At 40.9% G+C, this 13,913-nt stretch overlaps 1 protein-coding gene across 8 annotated transcripts in view; it reads left to right on the top strand.

The window, feature by feature from the left end:
- The window catches only part of CNTN6 (contactin 6), a 180,722-nt gene that overhangs the window by 112,079 nt on the left and 54,730 nt on the right, over nucleotides 1-13,913 (top strand). For all 8 annotated transcript variants that reach the window (XR_008329092.1, XM_053378161.1, XM_053378160.1 and 5 more), the window contains 2 exons: nucleotides 9,819-9,997; nucleotides 12,949-13,085. Coding sequence is in view for 7 of the 8 variants with exons in the window: in XM_053378161.1 (XP_053234136.1) it covers nucleotides 9,819-9,997; nucleotides 12,949-13,085 (316 nt within the window). In the remaining variant the exon portion in view is untranslated. The remainder of the gene's footprint in view (nucleotides 1-9,818; nucleotides 9,998-12,948; nucleotides 13,086-13,913) is intronic.

The raw sequence follows: 13,913 nt of genomic DNA, 5'->3' as shown, positions 1-13,913 counted from the left end.
AATGAGAGTCCACAACTTCCCAAGGGAAACCGCTCCATCTTGAATTATAGTTTTGGAGTGAAAGTCAATACCATTAAAATCACGGTCAGCTCTGCCATGAGACAAGAGGAGACAATTGCCTCAGGCAGTGGGTGAGGGGATGACAAATTTCCACTCCTTCTCTTCATCCTTGCCATGGCTCACCTTCCCTCACCTTCCCAGCGCTTTACTTGTTAACTAATATGCAGCAGAAGTGCCTGTGCCTTGACTTTACCTCTTTTCCTCTTCCTCACTCTGAGGAACAACTCAGAGTTCTGGACGCTTGTATATTTCCAAGTGGAAAGTACAATGATATGTGCTGTCTCTGCATCACCTGCAAATATACGCTTACAAAACGAGCTGGGAAAGAGCTGTTAGCGTTATCCAAATGCTAAGAAAGCTCCTGAGTGCCATTCGGAATTGTGCTGAATAGTGTGTCCACCTCTTGTCATGATGGATGGGTATATTCCTACCATTGGGTTTTCTAAGCAGAGAAATTGTTGGCCTACACAACAGGCAGAAAGTGTGATCCACCACTGCAGTACAGGGAGGAATGCCCGACCCAACCACCATGGTTGCCTGGTGCAAGGGAACTGGGACAGACATGTCCCTAGGCATAGATAGCATTGTTAGCCGCAAAGGGTTGGCAGTGTGTGGTTAATGCTGTTACTTATAGCACCCTCAGCTCCTTGAAAAAGAGGACCAGAGGCCTGTGAGGAGGAGGGAATCATACAGGCCAGGAACCATCAATGGGTACCCAACAAGGATGATGAGACCCATCCTTGTCATCACCATTAACAGCAGTGAAGAGGCCTTACTTATTTTACAAATGTGCTGTATTAATAAAGTTGTAGCCGTTTTCACCCATATATTGTCTCACATCTTCATTTGGGTTTAGGGGAAATGTGCCCATCTCTTATTCATTTTTAAAATAAGAAATAATTAGGGCAATCAGAAAATCAATTTGCTTTGTTTTTTTAAACATCATTGCAAATGTGGTGTCATCTCTTCAAGTTGACCCACATTAAAGAAAAGCTTAAACTGGGGTGAGGAAACAAATTAAATTGCACATCTTTAAAATGTGAAATGCTTAGAAAATAAATAAGGAAGCATTTTCTCACCAGCTAGCTTGCTTCTTTCCAATCCTCTTGGCAAGACACCACATCTGAAATGTCAGGTTCCTGTTCCGATTCCTAGATATATTTAGGTTTACTGTGACTTCTCTAGAGTATTATGACTAAATATTTTGGTCTGATTTAAAAAAACAAAACCCCCACAATGAGCATTTTCTAGAGAGTAAAATTTCCTCATAAAAGTTTCTTCATAAGTGTTAGATGGAATATTTGGAAAGAGAGTCCAGCAGATAAATGCTATTTCAGCCCTGCCTTCTTATTCCTTGTTATGAGGGAAAACACAAATTGTGTGCATTATCTCTTAGTGGAATTAGTTTCAAAAGCTGAAGGTCAAAGGATTAATTTAGCTTTTGCTGTCTTTTATATTATTTGACAGCAGAAGACACAATTATAGTGAAATACCTGACAGAACAAAGACCAATTAGGGAGCCGGGGGGGGGGGAGGGAGACTTACCCAAATTACAACCACAGCAGAGTTTAGGTTTTTGAAAAGAAAGCAACGATTTGTCATAATAGACCACAGAAATCACAGCTGGAGCTGAATTTGCCAAGAAAATAATGTAGCAACAGAGAATAAACTTGAAATTAACCCAATCCTAGGGTTTTGGTTCAGTCGAAAAAAGGGACAGAACAATCCTTTGGAGGTTGTGTGGAGAGTCCAGGCTGGGTAGAATGTCCTAAGTCCTGCTGGGCGCATTGGCCAGGGTGGGAGGTCAGAGACAGCTCCCTCTCCCCTTTTATTTACTTGGTCATTGTAGTAATTGGTAACTGTAGAGTTAAATATTGTATCCAGTTATTATGGGTTGGAGCGAAGACTCTACCTTCTAGCTGGTTGTGGTTACTTTCATTTTCCTGTGTTGTTGTGTGTTGGCCTTGCTTCTTGGGCTGGTATAAATAAAAATTATTATTATTATTATTATTATTATTATTATTATTATTATTATTATTCTGCATGCGGCCCTCCTGTGTCCTAGCATAGGAGCCCAGTTGCCAGGCAGGAGTATGCAGTGTGAGGAAGTCCCTTAAGTACCCTTATTCCGTTAGAGCTCTTTGCAAACATGCAATTTTGCTCAGGGCCGAGACCTAAATAACCAAGCAGGAAAACTGGAAGGCTGAACCACTTAATTATTATGCCCTTTTGGAACTTATTTCCCCCACTCCATGTCAGTGTTTGGTGCCAAAAGCCACCGGCACAGCTTTTCTCATCTCTGCTTTGTCTCATTTGTTTAACCAGGCATGGTTGTAATTATCTGAGCTGCAAATTTAATTTTATTGTGAAGTATCCTGAGAGGAGTGACATGAATGATGCAGCACAGATACTGTATGATTGACCGAGGGTTATTCTGCATGCGCCTTCATTTGAAGGGAGAGACAAGGTTTGCTTATTGGCTATTCCTGCGTTGTTCCAGTCAAACTGAAATTGATGCCCAGTGTGACTAGACTTGTCACTTCGAAGAAAATATTTTTCTTCTTCTCTGTTTTAATTTGGTAACTTATGGATTCCTGGGCCTGCTGCCTGTTCTGTAGGATATAAATAAAATAGTGACTGCAGCCAGTGTTCTTTCAATGCTTTGGAGCATTCAGGCAAACAAATTATAGATTTATCTTCACTGCCATAGATGCACATTTCTGCACTGTGTCCACTTATTCATGCTGAAGTGTGTTGGGGGGGTGTCTTAATTATTTGTGAAGCATAACACATTTGAGATCTTGTAATTCCTTTTACACAAAGCTATGTTTGCATCAGTGACTCTCATGCCAAAAAACACCCCTTTATCTGCATCTTTTAAACGAGGAAACATGGCCTCATTAATACTATTATTAGCATAATGCAAACATCAGTACCACAGTGACATCTGCAATTATATCCAACTTGCAACCAAACCACAGATCACACTAATGCAAATGCAAAAACCAGGTCAGACTGAGGACAGAGGGCATCATGTGCTCCGTTGTCACAGGGAAAAATAAAAAAAGTACAATACACTAATGAAGCAAGTTATGGTAGTACAACTGCGCCACTACAAAGGAGTTGCAAAATGCCCCATATTATTCAAAAATTACCATAGAGAAAGTATGCTACCTCCAGGAAAGTAGTGAAACATGATTCTACTCATATTGACAATTTACGGACTGGACATGGCAGGACAATATTACAATTATTATTTTTTAAGTCTTAAGCTAGTGCTTTAAGGCAAGAAGTAGGAAATAAAAATATACAGCTGTGCCACTCTTGCAGCTTGGTGTGGTTGGGAAAGATTTGACCAAACTGCTTAAGTGATAAAGTGGAATATTTCGGTGGGTAAAATGGCTGCCAAAATTGGGAACAGGTTTTCAAGGGGTGTGTTGAATCCTTTCTGGAGCAGGAGTATGCCATTTACCATTTTAAGATTTTAGAAGTACTTGCACCAGGACTTTTGGCTATGCAACAGAATTTCCCTTCCCACTTCTCATGTGCGTCCCCTCGCTCCCAATCCCTCTCCAAATATACGACATAGGGTTCAGGGAACCCCCCTAATGTGCTTAGGGTGGCCGAACAAGACTTCACCAGCATTGGGTACATTGCAATAAAAATTTAGTGTTTGAAAGTTGACAGCTTGTAGGAAATTCAAGTTGAAGCTGGCCTAAATCAAAGCAGTCAAGCTTCTGGCAAGAATTCCAGTTCTGAACGTCTTCAGGGTTTGTTCTTCAAAATGGGAATTGAAATTTTGCTTTGAAATTTCTCATAAAAGAAATGGACTGGCATAATTGAAAAACCCTGTAAAGTTTGAATATTGCAAATATTAACTTGATGTCAAAAAGTATCCCATAAGTATTTCAAGCATATTTTGCCCCATTGTATGCTTTCCTTCAGAATCACTATCGCATCCAGTATCGAGGGGAAACACACAATATACTGTTGTTAGCAAAGGTTATTTTTTCTGATTATATTATTAGACACAACGTATAAACACTAGAGTATGGAATTACTTACTAATGGGTATTTGTAGAACTGAAGTAATAAAGTGAAATCTGTCCTTAATTCAAACACTGTATTTTTCCAGTGTCTTTAAATTATCACATAAAACATGGACTCTTATTAAAATGAACAGTAGCAAAACCTCTCTCTTTGGATATGAAATTTTAATGTGGATTTTTTGCAAGAGTTCTTCCCCCCCCCCTTGTTAAAATATTTCCACTTCTTAGTTGCAATGGATCACTGCTAAGCAGGCCTTTCATAATGAATTGAGAGTCATGTGTCGCCACAGCTTCAGAACCAAAATCTCATTCCAAGTATGTTTACTCAGGAGTCCAATTGATTCATATAAGACATGGGCATATCCATACACATTCAGAGAGAATCCTCTTTGTTCCTGTCTACTACAGTCTGACCTAAATATTTCTGCAGTACAAAAGATATTCTCCTCTTCATGATAAGCAGTCTACCATTTCTCTATACATTGTCATACTGGGATTATGGCTTCTGCTTGCCTCCTATTAACACAAAGGGAACACATGGAGAGTTGCAGCAAAGATGCATGAAACCGAATGCAGGCAGCAATGGGAGTTCCAGATATTATACCACAGCAAAGTGTCCTGGTTTAGTTGGGGCCGCCCTACTCTGCAGCACAATTGATAATCCACCCCTGCCTAGAATTCCTTATCACTCTCTTGATTCTTGTATCATTTCTTGCAGCTCAGCACAAAGCCATTATCCTTGGGAGAGAATAAAGCACAGCTAAGTGTTTAATGCAACAACTTATCTAAGTAAAGCAATGGTAATGCACACACTGCCTTTATGTGTCAGACAGCTTTAGTCTCATGGAAAAGAATAAAAATACACAGGCACACACAAAAGAAGGAAAGGGAGAAGGGAGAGGAGGAGGAGGAAAGGACTTGTTGGGAAAGATCCCTGAGGAAGTAATTATGAGTATTTGATATGGAAAAGGAAAACAAGAGGACAGCCTCATCGCAGGACACAGTAAACCTGAGCTGACAGCCTGACAGAAGAGGCTTCTCCTCATGGAGTGCCGCCTCTAGCTTTGGTGGTTCATTGCCAACTTTGTCTTATTCCAGAAGTTACATAAAAAAAAAAAGACTGTGCAGTTTACAGAGCTTAGAAAAGTATGTAAATGGTTCATTTCTGGGTAAGATAAGTGTAGGTGGTGAGTTCTTAATTTCCCCCATCCTCTACTAAAATGAGTGTCTTTTAATTTAATTGTTGAAAGTTCTTGCTGTTTTTAAACAAACAAAACAAAACACCATCAAAATCGACGATGGGTTTGGAATCAAATTCTGTAACCAGCTTTAATGAAAAGAAGTCATTTGCCTATGGCTAAAATATGTGACATTGGTTTAAAAGCCTGTAATACCCTCAAGAATGCCACCCATGATCTATATCAATCTACTACAAGTCTACTCCAATTACATCTCTTCTTTGACCTGATCAAAAAACGTTTCACAGTCATACAAGAGATGATAGAGGTTTGAAAAATGAGTTCCAATTAGAGCAGCGCTTCTTGGTATGGATGCCCAAGTCTACATTAAAAATGAAAAATAACAACTGACAGTGAAGGGCTGGATGGAACACAAACTTTGCATGGATCAGGTTTCAAGCCAAGTCTCCAGGATCTCTAGTTATAGCGTTAGCTGGGGACAGATCAAACACACCCAATAGGTAGTACCAACAACGGCATGAAATGCTAGAATTCAAGAGGCACCATTTTATTCTTGAAAACTCTCACAGAGGGAAGAGTTTCCCTGGTCACAGAACCCGAGAACAGTTCCCCTGCCATTTTTTCACATACTGCAGTCTTTCCCCCCTCATTCCATTCACTTATGGATTAAGGAAGAGCCCAGTGGAGGTTCCTTGCTCCTGAAATAGACTAGTTGTCTAGCACAGTATAAAGCAGCTTTGTAGGATCACAATACTGTAGAGTTGTGGGTTTTTCAATTCTGCAGACATTGATTAGGTCTGGGCCAAGTCTACAAAGGTAGAATGAGCCCCAAGTTCTCCAGTGGAAAGGTGTTTTGGATTTCCACAAGCAAAAAGCCAGAAGGTTAAGCAATTGTATTTGTTTTATTTAGTAAAACAAGTTATACCCCATTATTCCACTATAAAATAGCATTCAGAGCAACCAGTAACACCCCCCCCTAAAATATAACACAAACATAAACAATTCAAATGTTATACAGTCATACCTCGGGTTATAACCGCTTCAGGTTGCGTTTTTTCGGGCTGCGGACCGCCGAAACCCGGAAGTACCAGAATGGGTTACTTCCGGGTTTTGGCAGTCGTGCATGCACAGAAGCGCTAAATCGCGCTTTGCGCATGTGCAGAAGTGCCGAATCACAACCCGCGCATGCGCAGACGCGGGTTGCGAACGTGCACCTCGCATGGATCACATTCGCAGTCCGAGCATCCACGGTACAAAACTGATAGGAAGATAGTGCTGCCGATAGTTTAAATATCAGAGTGCTTCAAAAGTGCAGAGTCTCAGGGAAAGATGTTGTACTTACAATGGATCACACCTGCCAAGAAGACTCATGAGACGAAACTTTAGGATAATGGCCATATTTCTTAATATAACAGCTTGGAAGAACTGCAGACAGTTTAACCAATCAACCAAATTCAGAAAGTACAGACAAGTGAGAATTTTAGTTAATTCTAGTAGACCAGCACGCCTTCAGATCCTTTAGCGTGTCATACAGTTGCAGATGGTGACTCGCCAGCAAACTGGGCAGCAGCGGGGGGCTTGATTACTAGGTGAGCCTTGAATGTGAATTCCAATCTGGGTGCTATTGTCCAGCATTAACACAAAATGTGCATGTAGGGCCTTAAAGGACATCCCCATAAGTCCCACCAGTCCTACTGCCTGGCAGATCACTAAAGGGTATCCTTAACCCAATAATGCCACGGTGAACCTGCTGTTTCTCTCCCCAACCACCTCACCTGCCCACACTCCTTATACAAAGGTTGAAGAGCTTGGGATGAAGATCCATCGGGGCCCCCACATGTTCTCCCTTCAACCTGCTCCCTTTGGGAGTCAGTCTTCCTTGAGGAAGGAGAAAAACAAATGCACACCTGCTACAAGAATAACATTACTTCTGCTTATTGGTTTCTATCTCCATATAGCAGTGGTTCCCAATTAGCTAAGTGTTAGAAGTCCTGCTCCATGATTTCAGTCATGGGATTGTTGTCTTTCACATGACTGTATATGTTTTGACTCCACAGAGTGGGAAGTGACGAAGACAGGATGTTTGTGTTATTGTGTTCCATGAAGTGGGACTATTGTCCTTTGTTCTTTTTCTCTTTGCTGTCTGATGCTAGAGAGAGGGAGCCATGTTGCAGTGCTCCGTTTGTGTTTATATGTAAATAAAGTAGATTAGCCAAAATGCTGAGTTGCTGAGGTCTGTCACGCAAGATGCGCAAACTCTGTGGATTCCTAAGTGTGCTGGTGTCTGTTGGCATCGGTCGCTGTGATGTTCGGGCTGAAGAAAGTTTTTGAAGCTCCCGAACGATCAACCAGGAGGGAGAGAACATGCCTACTCGAGTGTAGGCTGACCCCCCCCCCCCCGTTTTTCAAAAGCAAAGCCATGGACCTCCTGCTTTTGAAAATTTTGTTATCTCTATGGTGGTTTTTGTTATGTGAATGGTGCCACAGACCCCCTTGGGTGGGTTACAAGGCCCCCCTGTGGTCCATGAATCGCCAGTTGGGAACCACTTCTTCTATACAATATTATTCAGGATTCAAACACTGGTAAAACCTGCAGCTGATTCCATGCAGTGGGACACAGGCCGATGTGCCTACTTCCTACTGCACATTGGAAGTGGATTGTGCAAACTCAAAGCCCCAAGTTGCTCAATAAAAGATGGAGAGCCAGACAATGGCCACCATCTACCCAACCAACACTTTGTATTGCTATTATTTACATGAATCAGAACAGTTTGTGTCGGATAGATTTGCATCGCATCTGAAACTTTGCATATCTCTTTCTGTGGCAGCGGCGGTGGCAACAGCGTTATTGCCAACACTGCCTCAAAGTCTCTGTTAAAAGCTGTTCTGAAGGCATTTTTCAGTCTTTCTGCTGCAGCAAAGCAGCTTATTTTCCTTTGCAGGAGCATGAAAGGCTGCCGTGAAATGCAAGACTATTAATATTTCAAAGTGTTCTGGTGACATAATAAATCAAGAAAGTGAGCCTTGTGTGTTTTCTGATGTTGCCAGAAACTCTAGAAGTATTTATAGCCATGTTCACACTTGAGTGTTTTATCATATAAAGAACATTGATCTAAATATAAATTAAAATGATAAAAAGCTATAAAAATGCAAAACAAAGCATTGCTCTCCCTAGTCGATAAAAGTTCTCCTTATTCCAGTCTCTCTAGTCCCCTCCTTCTGCTCATCACTCCTTTGCCTTTTGCTTGTAATTTATAATTCTCAGCTTCCTCTTTTAGTGTCATGTCTAATGTTCCATAGGTTTGATTTGTAGTTTGATCCACTCAAACAGAGTAAAGCTTTTGTTTGTTGTAAAATGCAACCAGTTTGAGGCGAGTTTGCGTGTGGCTTCCTTCTCTGCGCTATTCTCTCTGCAGATTCACATTTCTTGTTCCTGCCTGAGGGGATGGATTTGAGTTAGATTATCTTTAAGGCACCTTCAACGCTGTGCTTTGCTTCCACTTAGACATTTCAAGTGCATCTCAGCAACAGTAGCAAGGCTTCTAGGATCTCTACTCCTAGATCTTGTCGTTAAGCAGGCTTATTGTGAAAATAAAACATCATGCTTCATGTGATGTTTGCAAGCATGTGTGTGTGTGTGTATATTTGTGGAAATCCATGTATTGCAGTTTACACCTGACAAAGTAAGCTGTATCCTATCAAATCTCATGCCTGGATAACGTCAACAGTCTTTACAGTTTACAGTCTTTACAATGTTAGAACCTTTTGGCAATTTACAATTGCAACGTTAGAGCTTTTTGGAAATTCTACCATACGGGTAAAAGTATATTTCTGGATTCCTTCTCAAGTCTGTTTTGTGCAATGACTGCAAACAGCTGCTCTCCCTTTTCAATTTCCCTACAAATTATTTACTTATTGCATTCACATCCCACCTTTTTCTCTGAGGAGCTCAAGATGAGGCACATGGTTCTCCCCATCGTCATGTAATCTCCACAACAAACACTGTGAGGTCGGTTAAGCTGAGAAGCAGTGATTGGCCCAAGGTCACACAGTGAGCTTTATGGCCAAGGGGGAGATTTGAAACCTGTATCTCCCAGATCTTAGGCCGAGACTTTAACCACTGCACCTCACAGGCTCTCAGTAGCACCAAACATTTGGAAAATGGAGCCTTGACAGATTCGAAGACTAGTTGTGTATTTCAGTTTGAAATGGAACCTCCCCCCCCCACCTTATACTGTATATAACATCAAAGTCTCACATCAAATATGACTGATCTGTAGAAAGGACTTTATGATCTTTAAAAACCATAGAGAGAGAGAGTGTGTGTTAATCCCACAATTATCTAAAAGGCTAAAACTCACAGAAAAGTTTGGGATCATTTCAGAACAATAACTTCTTAAGTTTTTTGGTGGTTGCTGATAATTTCAAAAGTTCAAAGATTTACTTTCTCCCTTCATATAAAAAGGATTATGTAGGCTCTTACATTGTCTAATGACTTATATTCATTTAGTCCAGTTCCCAGTATCATCTGGAGGAAACCTGATGGTAGCCCATTGGCTAGAAAAATCCACACATCCAAAGGAATCCTTGAAATCCCAGACTTTCAGCAAGAAGATGAAGGCTCTTACGAATGCATTGCAGGAAACATTCGGGGAAGGAATGCTGCAAAAGGCCAGCTGCTTATATATGGTGAGAAAATTGAATTATTTCCAGATAGAATACCAGCACTATTGAGAAATACTACTTACACCCTTTGTTTAGTCCTCACAGGAAGAAATCAAGGACAAAAGTAATAAAATGACTGGTGAGCTGAAATGTAGTTCAGAATTCAGTGAATATGAAATATTATGTATCAGTGGTAGACTAAAAATGTAGCTCATAGCATCCTAGGGCTACAAAGGTAAATACAAAGAAAAATGGAGGGGAAAAGTGGTTTCATACATACAAAATATTAAGTGCCAGAGAGAAATTTTGTCAACCCCTCTTCCCCCTGTTTATCCGTGGCAGAGCTCCCTAAATTTGTTTCCAGCAGATTTTCAGACTATAATTCCCATGACTCCTGATCATGGGCCATGCCGTTTGGGGGTTATGGAAGTTGAGTTCCCAGACAGATAGAGGGCAACAGGTTGGGAAAGACAGGACTAAACAAGAAAGAAGATCCCAGTGGTTTGTGGTGATGGTGGTGGGCTTTTTGGAAAAGGCACTGCCAACACGTCCTTCTAGAAGCGGGGAAGGTAAGCAAAGAATTAGGCAAAAAGCTGAAATATTTAGGGATATGGCTGACTGCAAGGAATCTTAATCTATTTCAAGATACAGGTAGGTAGCCGTGTTGGTCTTACACAGTCAATATATATATATATATAGATAGATATATAGATATATATTAAAGTTTGTCCAGTAGCACCTTAGAGACCAACTAAGTTTGTTCTTGGTATAAGCTTTCGTGTATCTGAAGAAGTGTGCATGCACATGGAAGCTTATACCAAGAACAAACTTAGTTGATCTCTAAGGTGCTACTGGACAATTTTTAAATTTCTTTATATATTTTTATTTCAAGATCATTATATAAAGATTTGGAAAGGTCAAGCGAAACCGTTACAAAATGGAAATAGAAACCTTGTGGCAGTGGACCTTTTATTGGTACCTGAGAAAATACCCACATTTGCCACCATTCAGAGCCACCCATGCTTAAAACAGTTCAGTGTTCAAAGCAAGGAAAAGAAGTGGATGGATTGATGATCGGGCTGGGAGAAGGAGCTGGGAAATTATTGCAGGGGGCAGGGGATTCAGAAGAGCATTCATTTTTGTGTTTTCTGATTTTCTATTTCCACCCCACCCACCCCCAGCTTTATCTCAAGCCCCATGCCAAAGTTTTTGTCTACAGTCTATGGGTCCGGTTTATATTTCCATAAAGCTCCATTACTGAACATAATAGCTCAGTTCATAGAGCATGAGACTCTTATTCTCAGAGTCATGCGTTCGGGCCCCAAGTTGGGCAAAAGATTCCTGCATTACAATTCTATGATTCTATGTAACCAATAAAAGTCAATTGATGTATAGGAAATCACTTTGTATTCAAACCTTTAAAATTATGCTCTTTCCTTATACTCCAAAATTATGTTGCATATGCCAGAAAGCAAAGCTAAGGTCAAATGCTTACAAAGAAGATACTCTCCAATTGTGTTTTTCCACGGAAAGGAGGATCTTTCAGTAGACAAAAAAATGTAGGCGTAGGATGTAATTTTCATGAATCTCCCCTTTCCTTCTCAGTTATTAGACTATTCCTACCTATCATGCTGTTTAAAAGATTCCCCCAGCCTTATGGAGCAGATTTTGGAGGGCAGGGGGACTGCAGAGTGAAGGGAGATGAGCAAAAATCATACCCCTGCCTCATTCTGCTAACAGAAGCCTCTGCTTGATCAAGGAACACATTATATCACAGGTGTCATAATGGGATACAACCCAGGGTAGCACACATTACAGCCTTAAAATACATTGAGACTGGTTTTTGTTTTTTTTACCTTGCCGCATTTCATTTTGATTTTATAAATCCTACGACACACGTCACATATGATGTGTTTCCACTCCATCTGGTGTTGGCTCTTTCAATAATCAAAATGAGTGAGTGAGACAGATTCCCCCTATTCTTGTTTGCGGAGATTAGCTTGCATCTCTTGCCCACCCCCTTCACTGCCTCCTCTTGTTTTAAAATGAATGAGATCCTAACCCACTTACAAGGGGCTGAATTTGAATTTAATGGGGCTGAATTCTAAGAAAACATGAAGGGGATTGTAGTGGGCAGGCTGCAAGTGGTAGCTGGGTGGGAAGTGGGATGCTCCTCCATGATACATCCCAGTGGACTGTGGGTAATTGTGGGTGACATGGTGTACATGGATTCAAAGACCAGGGTGAAAATGCACTGAAGTCAGAGTGAAGGGTAATGTGTGCATATGTCTTAGCACAGATTTCCTGGTTGCTGCCATTCCGAATGGGGTTTTAGGTTTTATTATGCTGTATAAGGTAAAGGTCCATTAGGTTCAGTCGTGACCGACTCTGGGGTTGCGGCGCTCATCTCACTTTATTGGCCAAGGGAGCCAGCGTACAACTTCCGGGTCATGTGACTAAGCCACTTCTGGCAAACCAGAGCAGCGCACGGAAACGCCGTTTACCTTCCCGCTGGAGCGGTACCTATTTATCTATTTGCACTTTGACGTGCTTTCGAACTGCTAGGTTGGCAGGAGCAGGGACCGAGAAACGGGAGCTCACCCCATCACGGGGATTCGAACCGCCGACCTTCTGATCGGCAAGTCCTAGGCTCTGTGGTTTAACCCACAGTGCCACCCGTGTCTTTATTATACATTTAACAGTGGATTATGCTGTCTATCCACTGTTAAATGCATATTTCTGTACTAATTCCTCATATAATACATAAATGTCACAGGCAAAGAAAGTCAACAACAGAGAAATGACCACCTTCATAACACACAACATTTCTCCTGAAGAAGTAAACAGTAGGCTGTTCTGATAAGCTTATTTATTTGAATTTATGTTTTTAATTTGTCTCTTGTTCCAAGGCTTTAGGGTAAAGACACCTACAATAAAGTTACAATAATTTCGTGGTTTTTTCCCATTGATAACAGCACCCCCTGAATGGAATAAAAGCATTGAGAATGCCTCTCTCTCTCTTTATGACACATTGGTTTGGGAATGTGAAGCAACTGGGAAGCCAAGCCCCTCATATAGCTGGTTTAAAAATGGCCAGCCCCTTGCATCAGAGGTAAGATCTGGGGTTCATTTTGGCTTCAGCTCAAAATTTGTAACCAATTCTGCTTTTTGTGAAGCTTTCCTGCTTTTCTTTTGTCGCTTTGAAAATCTAACTCTCTTTTGAATCAATCAGCAACTGGTTCCATTGAGTGATTCCAAATTTTAGCATGACATAAAAAGGTGAACAATCTCTCACCATCCACCATTTCCACTCCATGGTTTGAAGGAGAATGCCTAGTAGCACTGCAACAAAATATATTTATCAAGCCAGACTGCAACGTCCATTCATTTGTGCATTGCTTTTTTTACTTGTGGGTGATTATTTATCAGATTGGTTATATGACTCAAAAGAAAAGCAGCTGAAAAGGATTGGGAATTAGAGCTTCCATTTGAAATAAAATGCCTATGTTGATGTGTTTCACATTCATATGATTTTGTGGGTCGGTGGGTGGAAAATGGAGAGAGAGAGAGTAAGATTCACTCTGAGGACAGCAACAGCCTGCAGGTTGAACTAAGTATGCAGAAGATATTTGCAGCAAGCTTTGTGGAAGTAAAAAGTGGAGAAGTAATGGAATGTTGTTAATTAGATTGCTGTGTACCATCCATACAACCTGAGGCTGTGTCCTCATCAAATTTTTAAGCTAAGCAAGGTTGGGATGGGTCAATACTTGAGGGAGAATCCTCTAAGGGAAAACCAGAGTGCTGAAGAATCGGTTTAAAAAAGATCAGTAGGAGTCATCCTTTCTTCAGCTACCCTACTTACACACTCACTATCTCTCTCTCTCTCTCTCTCTCTCTCTCTCTCTCTTATGATTGGCATCATCTTAAACTATTAAAAAAC

Source organism: Podarcis raffonei, chromosome 2, assembly GCF_027172205.1.
Source record: "Podarcis raffonei isolate rPodRaf1 chromosome 2, rPodRaf1.pri, whole genome shotgun sequence".
NCBI classification, from domain to species: Eukaryota; Metazoa; Chordata; class Lepidosauria; order Squamata; family Lacertidae; genus Podarcis; species Podarcis raffonei.
This window is presented reverse-complemented; position numbering and strand designations above follow the sequence as displayed.